This window comes from Brassica napus, chromosome C9 (assembly GCF_020379485.1).
Source record: "Brassica napus cultivar Da-Ae chromosome C9, Da-Ae, whole genome shotgun sequence".
Taxonomy (NCBI): Eukaryota; Viridiplantae; Streptophyta; class Magnoliopsida; order Brassicales; family Brassicaceae; genus Brassica; species Brassica napus.
This window is the reverse complement of record NC_063452.1, coordinates 34,672,205-34,683,075: the sequence shown is the minus strand read 5'-3', so window position 1 is coordinate 34,683,075 and position 10,871 is coordinate 34,672,205. Positions and strand designations below refer to the sequence as shown.

Here is a 10,871-nt window from a genome sequence, read left to right as displayed (position 1 = left end):
TGATAGGAAGAATTTCCATAGTTTTTGTTGCTGCCGTTGTTGAAGTTGTTGCTGTAGGGTTTCTGGAACTGTGAATTCTGGTTGAAGTTACTCCTCTGTCCATTCCCATAGGAGTTTCTGTATCCACTCTGAACTGGTACCACTGATGAAGTTCACATCCTCCTCAAAACATCTGTCACTGTTGACATCTACAGCTTCCATATCATCTGCAAAGCTAACCTGCTTCTTGAGAAGTTTGTGAACACTATACAGCTTAGCCTTAACATCGACCAACTCCTTTTTTCCTATGTAGAGTTTGGCTAAGTAGCTCTCTACACTTGACACGTCAGCGTGTTCATTCTCAAATCGATGATGTGAGTCTGTCACGTGTCTATTATAGTTTGAACACATTTATTACAATGTTTTTCCTTTAATATATAAGGGATTAGGTGATTATCTGCGTCCTTGCGCGGGGTGAGATTCGTATAACAATAATTATATTTTCTGATTATAAACTAAAATGTTGAATACATATATTGGGTTTCCACGATAACCATTTAACATACAATATTTAGTAATGAATTATTTTATTTTAAAAACTATACCTTTAAAATCTTCAAAAATCTTCTGAGATTTTAGAAAATATTATAATTCTTTTTTTTAATACATTATCACATATTACATGGAATAAACGATGAGCTTATACTAAACAGTCCACTAAGGTAAGATTTTTGTCAAAATTATACATGTCTCGAGTATGAATGTACCTTTTTCTATTTTAAGTAAGTCGCAATTTTTTTTACATATATATTAGGATTTTTATGCAAATGATTTTTACATATTATTATTTATTTTGTTTTCATTTACATATTATATATATAATTAAATTATAGTAAGCAAATAAATCAAAACAATATCTCTTGTTTCCTTACAATAATTGTTTTGATAAATAAATCAAAATAATCATTTTATTTATTTTATATGGTATATAATTACATTTTAATGATATTTACACAGATATATTGTATATTATAATTTAAATATTTATTATTGAGACTTCCTACTCATATAATTTTATTACCACTTGTATAATTGCTGTAATATAAACTTAAACCAATAATCACAACATTTTCAATGTGAGATTTTTTCGATGAAAATTTCAAAATTAAAATATTAAAATCTCAACATTTTTTCAATGAAAATTTCAAAAACAGATTTATGTATTTTTATGGTATATAGTTTAATTTAAAAGTTAACCAATTGATCACAAAACTTTCAATGTGAGACTTTTAACTTCTTAATAATTTATAGAAAATTCAAAATATAGCATATAAGAAAAAATCTAATTTTTTTTTATTTTATGGTTATTGTAATTGTTTAATTTCTTTTAACAATATAAAATTAAAAAATATAGGGAGAACACAAAAATTATTATCAAATCTTTATTATTCATAATCATTAATTTTCATATATATATATATAATAATCATATTAGGTAATTCTGTAACTTTATTTAAGGAAAGATGTATAATATTTTTTTATAAACTAGTAATCAATTTGATAGTTAGTTTAATAAAACGTATAATATATGTTTAGATGGATCAGCCTATTTTTCTAATGATTTTAAGAATTATTATAGTGATGACATGTGGCTACCAAATATATTGTAATGCTTATCAATTAATATATAAGAGATTTTGTTAAACCAAATTAAGCCCTTCTGATCATATTCATAAATCCAAACTCATAAAAGATTAGAAAGCAGTTTTTTTATTAAACAAAAACCTTTTATCCTTAAATCTTTTACAGCAAATCTTAATCATTTTTTATCTTCCGACGAAGACTTCGGTAAATCAAGTCTAGTCTTCGTTGCTTCTTTTCCTCGTTGCGGGTTGTTGTCTTTATCTCAATATTCATGGTGTGGATGTGCGGCCAAGGTAATAAATCATATTTGTATTTGAAATCATAATGAAACAGTTATAGATTTCGCTTAGTGACCATTACGTAGATATTACGTTCTAAGAAATGTAGATACTATGTAATTAGCTGAAACTAAAATATATTTGACCAGATAGTAGATCAAAAAATGCAATTATATTTTATAGACAATTTACTCAACACAAATATGTTTCATATAATTGCTTCTTTTTATGTACATTGTGTATAATTTTTCATATTTTCTGACTCTTAAAATATTTTCTATGAATTTTTAAGTAATCGAGGGATATCTAAAGTCCAAAATGGATCCAAAAATATTTATGGTAATTTATTCTGTTTTAGCAAATTTCCATTAAATAAATATACAATATTAGAATTGCGGATTCAGGGTATATGCCTACCTGTTGACAAAATTTCAAAAGATCGAGTAAATATGAGCGGTATTTAAAACCGAAATTCTCCGGATAAAAAAACTGTTAGAACTGATGTTGACAAAATTCTCCAAATAGAAAAATATATCTTTTTTCACATAAAAAATACTGTTAATGTTTCTGAAAACAATCTTAGAAAAAAAAAAGAGAGCAAAAGAAGAAAATAAAGCAATCTAATAAGAAGAAAATAAAAATCTTAATAACATGATTATAGCACTAATTCACACAAAATATTTCATTTCATCGTTTGAGGTTAGTCAAGGACACCGAGGGTTCCGACCAGGTCCTCCGTAGTAAAAGTAAGTCCCCCATACATTGTTTTTACCTTGTCTGATGTTATAACAAGCCGGGTGATCAGCCAAGACATGGAGATTACTCAGAGGCAAGAGATTGTTGTCCCAGTCTACAACTTGTAAGTTCCTGAAGTATGCAGCTTTCTCAAAGCCTTCATCTGCGAAATGGCCACTTCCCATCTGTGTTCCTGTGTGACCGCCGCTTGACCGGCTGTTAACAACTTCGCCGCCAAATTGAACCATACTTGCATGACTCCTCAAGTGACTGAATAAAAAGACTGGCCAGTAACCCAGAAGAAGTCCATTTCCTAGTTGAAGCCACCAATGCCCATGTTTCGGATCCTGCGTTATTGTTAATTAACCACAATTGGGTACACCACGTTTAGGTCCAAGAGAAAGAAAAAAAAGAATAATATAAATGAGAGAACAATATCAAAACACTATGAAACCCATAATGCTTTTGGGGTAAAAGCTACACTGGCCACGATTCTATTTAAGAAGTTATGAATGGATATATATATATATATATAATTTCTTAATTAGCGAACTCAACACCTGACATGTTACCATCATGTTTTTGTTTAGTGATTGCGTTTACTCTTAGCAACCGAGGTATTAAAAAAGTTAATGGTTGTTGTGTCTTTAAGATAAAAAGCAAGCAAACAATCTAAGCCTTCAAAACCAAAATGAATGATTTCGCATAGCTGAGGATAACTAAATAATGTATAAAACCTTCATTATAAGTATTTTTTTACTTAACCATCGTTAGTTGAGTTACCATTTAAAGTTAACTCTAATATTTTTTCACAAAGAGTTCATTTTAACATTTTTTTAATACAAAAAGGGTTATTTTATAGTTCTAATGCAATTTATATTTACTTTAAATCTAATATTAATTACAAAATGTTTTAATCTTTTAAATAATTTTATTTATCTTAAATACTATCTATTAAATTAATTTAATTAATAAAAAAATTAATACATTTTAATTATTTTCTTAATTTATGTTTAAAATGTCAAAGTGATATTTTTTGGCAATCTGAGGAAGTATATTTTTTAATACTTAAGGGAGATCAACGTACATTTCCCATATAGGTTTTTAGTTGATGTGATGAAGTTGTCATCAATTTCATATCTTCAATTTAGTGCTCTCACCAAATCAAGCCTTTTTATTTATTAACAATTTTTTTTTTGAAAAAACTGACGTTACCTTTTTTTTATTACTCCGACTTATGAAATTCGAAGTTGGTTCCTTTTTTTTTATTGTTCCCAAAGATTTGCTTGTATTCAAATTTCAAAGAAACTACTGTGACACACACATTGTAAAAGTTAAGCATTTCAAGGGGTCATTTTCATTTGTTTGATGAGTTGTATATTTTTAGGTTAATATATTCCGTTCGTTTTGTTTACCTTGGTTATGTCTACGACAAAAAAAAATTATCGCCCCCAATGATTACCATGATAGTTTTGTGTAAAGTTTTTGAATCTTTCCAGGATACTGTATATGTTGAAAAACTTAAGAAAACTGATTTAATTACTTCTATCGTTAAAGTGTATTTACTTTTTTTTCGTTCGCACGTCTAAAAAGTACTTCAAAATTAAGCATCCTGAATTGGCATAGTGGAAAGATGAATGATTTATCGGAAAATAATTCGCGTCATTAGGTAAATGAGGCCAAAGCACGAAAAAATGTCACGTGGTGATTGCAGGTTTTGTAAACAAGTTTTGTGGATTTTACAGTAAGATGATTACATTCTTGGGGCGCAACACAAAGATGTTGTGTTTTGTGAGAAGGAGTGAAATGTACATCCCAGTTTGTAGTATATGTTGAAAGACTTAAAGAAAATTGATTTAATTACCTATATCATTAAAGTGTATTTACTTTTTTTGGTCACACATTCAAAAGAAAGATTCTATAGTTAAGTGTGTTTGAGTTTGAATAGTAGAAGGATGTGTGACATATCGAAAAATAATTTGCAATAACAGTAAGGTTAACGCACGGAAAATGTCAAATGGTAATGATAAGATCAATAAATAAGTCTTTTGAACCTCTGGAAAAGAAATACAATCCTCTTGGCACGAAATGAGACTCATGGACCGAGTGAACGGACGTAGTCATGGATTGTCTGATCCTTGCAATTTTTTCATGGGCAATGTTTAAAGAAAAATTGTGCTGGGAAGATAGAGTAAGTAGACATGATATCAAATATATGCGACCATTCACTGCTCACTAGGGAAGAATTAGGATCCGAATGGTGACAGTCTGCCCCGCACCGCACTCTTATTAATAGTAACAAAAATCTCTACATATATCTATATATCTATATGTTTTGTTTACTACTTCAACTACACCGCAGTTGTTTCGCACTTTACCATTTAGTATAATACTGTTCATATGTATATTATATCTACGTCATGTCTTAAAAAGTAGATTTATGTAACGAATAAAGAAAAGTACATGAAAACATACTTTTAAAACACAATGAAAGAATGGTTAGTAGGGCTCAAATTAATAGTTGGAGGGGCTCAAATTACTATATACTATTCATATGTATATTATATATATATGTCATGTGTTAAAAAAGTAGATTTATGTAATGTGAAATAAAGAAAAGTAGGTGCAAAACATTTTTTAAAAGACAATGAAAGAATGGTTGGAGGGGCTCAAATTAACAGTTGTGTGATAAGCTTATTTTTTAATGTGTCGGTCTAAAACAAAGGATTTTTAGCAAACATATTCGTAGCGGATTATGCGTTATTGACTTAATGTGTGTCGGTCATAGTGCTTTTTTATGAACTTATCTTAACGGCCTAAGTTTGAAGCAAACACATAAACGAAGTATTAATTACAGAAAACATTTTAAATTGTAATAGCGGGTCGTCAAATTCTACTTCTTGATAGTGTCTAGAAAGAAAAGAAGAAGGGCACCTGTTAATGCGCTAAACTACACATTCCGATTCATTTAAATCAAAAGGTTATTGGTTAATTCAAAACATCACATGCACGCACTACTATGACTTGATTCTACCATAATTTTCATCAAAAACTGATATGAAATAGAATATTAAATAGATCAATATTGTATTTGGGTTGACCAATATCAACTATGTATAAGGACAAATTGCAAGCTTTTAGGAATTAATTATATTTTCACAAATTGTAAGTTTTCAGGAATTTTTTTGACCTTATCAATAAATTGAATAGATAAAATATGTTTAGAAGTGGGGAAATAAATGGAAGAAAAGAAGACTGACCTTCCAAATCATTAAGCCGAGGTCAAATTGTCTTCCATTGTAAGAGGACCTTGGGGAAATCGCTGCGCCAATTGCAATTTTATTGTTGGTTTGTACGAACCCTGAGCAAAGTAAATTGTAGCATCCAGTCGCTTGGTATGCATCTGTCTGCTTTTCAAATATTAAATTCAATTTCGTTTCCATAATAGTAACATACATACATAAATAAATAAAAATAGAGAACTCGTCTTTACCGTCCAATATGTGAAGAATCTTGGATAATTATCTCCGTATAGCTCAGGACTAACCTGAAAGAGATTTCAAATGCTCTATAATTACTAATCAATAAGGACTAATCACCAACTTAATTACTGGACCCACTCTTTATCCTCATTCTTTTCCAACTTACTACTGTATACTAGAATAGTGGGGTGGTTCTCCATTTAAAATATTTCTAACATATCTCTATATTTGTTTTTATAGCTACGTTTAGCTACAAATCTACTATAATATACTTATATTTCTTTTTATAAAATATAAATTGTTACTTTTTCTTCTATATTTAAAGGTAAATAGCATTTCTCTGTACTTAAAGTAAGAAGAACATAAATAATATTTAAATGCATTTACCGAAGTAAATTACACACCTATTTATAATTTCTTTATTTTAGAGAAAATTAAGATATTGTAAATGATTTTATAAAATTAATAAACTAATAAAAATTGATTGTTTCGGGAGCTAATTTTAATTGTTTTTGAACTTATGTCGTAAAATATCAAAACATAGAAAACACTATTAAATCCCGTCCGCTTTGCAATATAAAAGTTGTGTATAATATGATGATAGTTTTGAGTTTATCTGAAAAGTATTCACTTAATATATAAAAATGAAAATATAAAATGTAAATAAACAATCTAAATATGTTTTATAGCTAGGTTGATTCTTATCACTCAACGAAGATCCTTTTTGCCGAAAGAAACTTAGGCTGATTCTTTTAGTGATGAAATATTTATCAGCTAATTAGCTCTTTTTTCAAAAAAAAAAATATTTATTAGCTAATTAATGGTTAGTAATCAACAATTTTTTTTGTTCTTTAAATAATCAGAAATAATGCTTATATAGTAAAACGAGTGGTACCTGCCAACCAGCTTCAATGGTATTTAAGTCATGGCCAAATGAGCCAGAGATTAGCCAAATCTGAGATAAACTAAACTCGTAAGCATCAGTGACACGTGGCGTCCACACGTTAATGCTTGCTTTTGCTCCATAGTACTGTTCTCCATTAACAAACACGACTGCGTGCTGCATGTAAACTAATCTATTAATGAAAAACCTTTAAATCTTACACCTTTATAATTAATTTTAGGTTTACACTTTATTTTCAGTATCAAGAACATAGTTTGAACATTCAAAGACCCTTTTCTTTTCTCAAACGAATCATTTTTAGAATGCTTTTATCTCATGTTGGAGAATAAAATGCTTTATTGAACCAACAAAAGTTAAAAAGTAAAAAGCATTAAGAATACAATACTATTCTCCCGCATTATGGATTCGTAAGAGAGGTGTAGAATAAGTTACCTCGTGACCGCCTCCGGAGGAGTCTCGTCTGATTGGTTTCTTCAGTCTCCGACCAAACCGTCTAACTGATCTTGCCCTCAAAACATCAGTCTTCGTCGTCCTTCTCATCGGTATTGACCCAATTGGACAACATTCACCCGACTGACTCCATAACTGATTAAAATTTTCTTCATTTGTTGTTTCATTTGCAATTGCAATACTTGGCATCTCTGGCAAATCCTGCATGTTTTCCATATATATATAATCACGTTTTCTTTCAATAACCAAATAGATTTTGTATAAACTCAGACTAATAGCTGAAATGCCCAGAGTGGATGTGGCTGCCAAGAGGAGAACGAGTTTCATATTTCGTTGGAACTTGATTTCTGGCTTTGACCTACATGTGGAATCCTCTATTCACTCAAACATACCTCTACACCACACGCTCTTGGATTTATAAAAATACTTTCTTTTCTAAAATTATAAAACAAGTACAGTGAAAGAGAAAATTAATTACCAGTGGTTTCTGCCCTCTTAGCTGGGGATGATCAAATGCTGGTTGCAGATGTGACGGTACACATTCTATTACATCTCCATCTGGGCTCTACAGTTTCAAAATAACAAAAACAAGTTTTTTTTTTTTGACTAAATAACAAAAACAAGTTCTCATAAATTTAAAAAGAAACATAGGCTTCCATAATAAGGGTATGTTTGGTTACGTGGATTGTTTTGATGGAAGGCTTGTTGATTCTCTTGAGATATTCTTCTACTTTTCTAAGTTTCTGAATCTCTCTCTTGGGTCTGAAGGAAGTTTGGTTCTTATAATGAAGATCCGACCCAAGTGACAAGTCTGGTTGAAGAGAGAGAAGAAGAAGAAGAAACCCAATAAATTTGGATGTGACAGTTGGAGAAGAAAATGAAGAAGAAGAAGCCATAACTAGAGAATGTAAGGACTGTTTTGTAATGAAATGGATAGGTCTATTTGTCTCCTTGTGCTTTCCTGTTTTTTTGCACAAGAACAAAGAAGAGTAGAAGAAGAAGGAGGAATGAGAATGATAAGTTGGTTTAATCCCAATGTCCAGACAGAGGAAAACAGAGAGCAAGCAAACAAAAACTACCAGTGTTATTTTCGGTTAAATGCTATTTCCTCTTTTTTTTAGGGGGTTTCTTCGGGTTTGTAGAATCTCAAACTTTCTCTCTGATATCTAGCTTTTGCTTTAAAATAAAGAAATAAAAAAGGAGAGAAAGATATGAAGTTAAGTGGCTTTGGGGTTGTGTTTCTGACAGTGTAGGCTTTGACAGGCACGAATTACCATTTAAAAGAGAGTGCTTAGAGGGTGGGCCTTTTTGCTTTTTGCTTTTTGCCTTTCCCCAAGTTTTTTACCCATAACCTCATGTTCACTTAAGCATCTTCTTTTTTTGAACATTACTTAAGCATCTTCTTTACTTCACTCGAAATGGTAATAAGCTAATAATGATAATTATCTAGCAACACATGATGACGATGGGACATGGATCTATCACTTGGAAAAATTAAGGCTTAAACTCTGTTTGTTTGTGTTACAAAAAAAAAAAAAACTCTGTTTGTCATCTTATCCGTAACTTTCTTCGTAATGTAAACTATTTAGACAATGGAGCACAATTTTCTCCTCTATAATTTATCTATTTTAGAGTAACTCTATTATAGCAGGGAAAATAATGTTCTATTGGAAATGAATTATTCATGAGTTTCCACAATACAAAACATGAATAGAGTAGAAAGTGAAGAAAAAGCATGCATTAATTTATGTATTGACTTGCATTAAATAAATTTAATGGTTGAATGCATTGTATTAAGATGTTATGTTACATATAAGGATAGATAATTTACATTTCTCTATATGGTTTCATATCTAATATATTATAATATATATACTTCTAAAATCAGTATTTGAAGAAATGAGTTATATTATATTTGATAAGTTTTATAATCCATAGATATTCAAAATTCTATCAAAATTGATTGATTGTTTTTCTAAAAAATCCTAGTGTTAAACTCTAAATGTTTTCCTGCGGATCTGATTGTTGATCACAGAGAGAGTAATGCCTGCGGATCTGATTGTTGTCCGCCTTGAGAATCATGAAGTGATTTTAGGTATGACTGGCTTGGAAAACATAGGGCCACCCTTGACTATCACCGTGTACGGGTGCAGTGTGAGATGGGTTGTGAAGCCCCGATTAGCTTCCAAGCAATTTGTTCGACCTCTGTGGTTTCAGCAGTCCGTGCGGAACGGATGCTTGCAAATGGTTGAAAGGCGTACTTGGCTACTATTACCACTGCGGAGGTCATAAAGGTGGTAACCCGGACGGGATTCCGCTGGTCAGTGAGTTCGAGGACGTGTTTCGGGCGCTACAGGGCATTACCCCTGATATGACTGACCTGTTCATAGCAGAATTGGAGCCAGGCACGGCCCCAATGTCCAAAAGTCCCTATTGTTTGGCTCCTGCCGAGATGGCCGAGCTGAAGTCGATCAAGTTTAGTGAGGGATGAGGATCGGAGCACAACCAAGTCGGAGATTGACCTATGGTTGGAATATAGACGATCTTGTCCGGTGAGGGATGAGGATCGCGGCACAACCAAGTCAGACATTGACCGATGGTTGGGGTGAGACGGTTGAGTCTCGGAGTGGACCAGAACCGCAATATGATCAAGTCCGGTAAGGGACGAGGGTCAGGACACGACCTACTCGGAGATGGACCTATGGTCGGAATGCACGGTCGAGTCCCTGAGTGGACCAGAACCGGAATATGATCACATCCTAAATGGACCAGGATTGAAATATGACAAAGTCCGGTGTGGACAGAAGTCATGTTGAGGCGGTTTAGTCTTGGAAGGACTAAGATAGCAGTATGGCCAAGCTGGGAAAGGCTATGGCTGGCTAAGGACAATCCAGTAATTGGTGGCTGGAATCATAAACCGTAGTGTCCGGGAAGGACTTAAGGAAACAGAACAATCTGTTAGGACTCATGGTAGAGTGAGCAGCCTAAAGATTGGAACATGTTCGCTAGGACTCGACTGGTGCATTGAGTGGCTTAGAGATTGTTTAAATCTACTAAGACTTGAGTACACAGTATGTTCCTAGGGACTGAATTTGATCTATTCATGGACTAAGATTCGAACAAGGATAAAGTCTAGAGTAGACGACATTCAAAAGATAGATATGGACTTGGTGTCTACTAGGACCCCAACCTGGAGAGTTGGACCAGTGACACAAGTCATGTCTTTGTATGGGTGCCTGATGGACCCTCGACTGTGGTCGAAGTAGCCAAGTAAGGGTGCCATAAGCAAAACCAGATGAACCACTTGATAAGATTTTGGGTTAAATCTCTATCAAGTGGGGGAGACTCGTATATATGATGATCGAGATGTGATCAGTGAGAAGGAACAAGGAGAGAGAT

General features: G+C 32.2%; 1 protein-coding gene across 2 annotated transcripts; it reads right to left on the bottom strand.

Annotated features, from left to right (window-relative positions):
• Positions 1–2,423: 2,423 nt before the first annotated feature.
• On the bottom strand, positions 2,424–8,719 carry LOC111210055. Of its 2 annotated transcripts, XM_048768456.1 has the most exons (8): positions 8,552–8,719; positions 8,153–8,433; positions 7,951–8,037; positions 7,455–7,673; positions 7,014–7,178; positions 6,130–6,183; positions 5,897–6,043; positions 2,424–2,983 (listed from the first exon to the last, which is right to left on the bottom strand). In XM_048768456.1, the coding sequence occupies exons 2-8, from the start codon at positions 8,366–8,368 to the stop codon at positions 2,606–2,608; spliced, it is 1,266 nt and encodes a 421-aa protein (XP_048624413.1). In that variant the 5' UTR covers positions 8,369–8,433; positions 8,552–8,719; the 3' UTR covers positions 2,424–2,605. The 2 variants fall into 2 exon arrangements, with proteins under 2 accessions (XP_048624413.1, XP_022566070.1); XM_022710349.2 differs by having other exon boundaries at positions 8,153–8,718.
• Positions 8,720–10,871: the final 2,152 nt, after the last annotated feature.

What these genes read in the sequence shown, in the direction of transcription:
- LOC111210055 (XM_048768456.1), bottom strand. Translation starts at nt 8,368, where the DNA reads ATGGCTTCTTCTTCTTCATTTTCTTCTCCAACTGTCACATCCAAATTT. An exon ending in CCTCCGGAGGCGGTCACGAG is followed by an intron (nt 7,179 to 7,454) that starts GTAACTTATTCT and finishes GTTTACATGCAG; the next exon opens with CACGCAGTCGTGTTTGTTAA. An exon ending in GATTCTTCACATATTGGACG is followed by an intron (nt 6,044 to 6,129) that starts GTAAAGACGAGT and finishes TTTGAAAAGCAG; the next exon opens with ACAGATGCATACCAAGCGAC.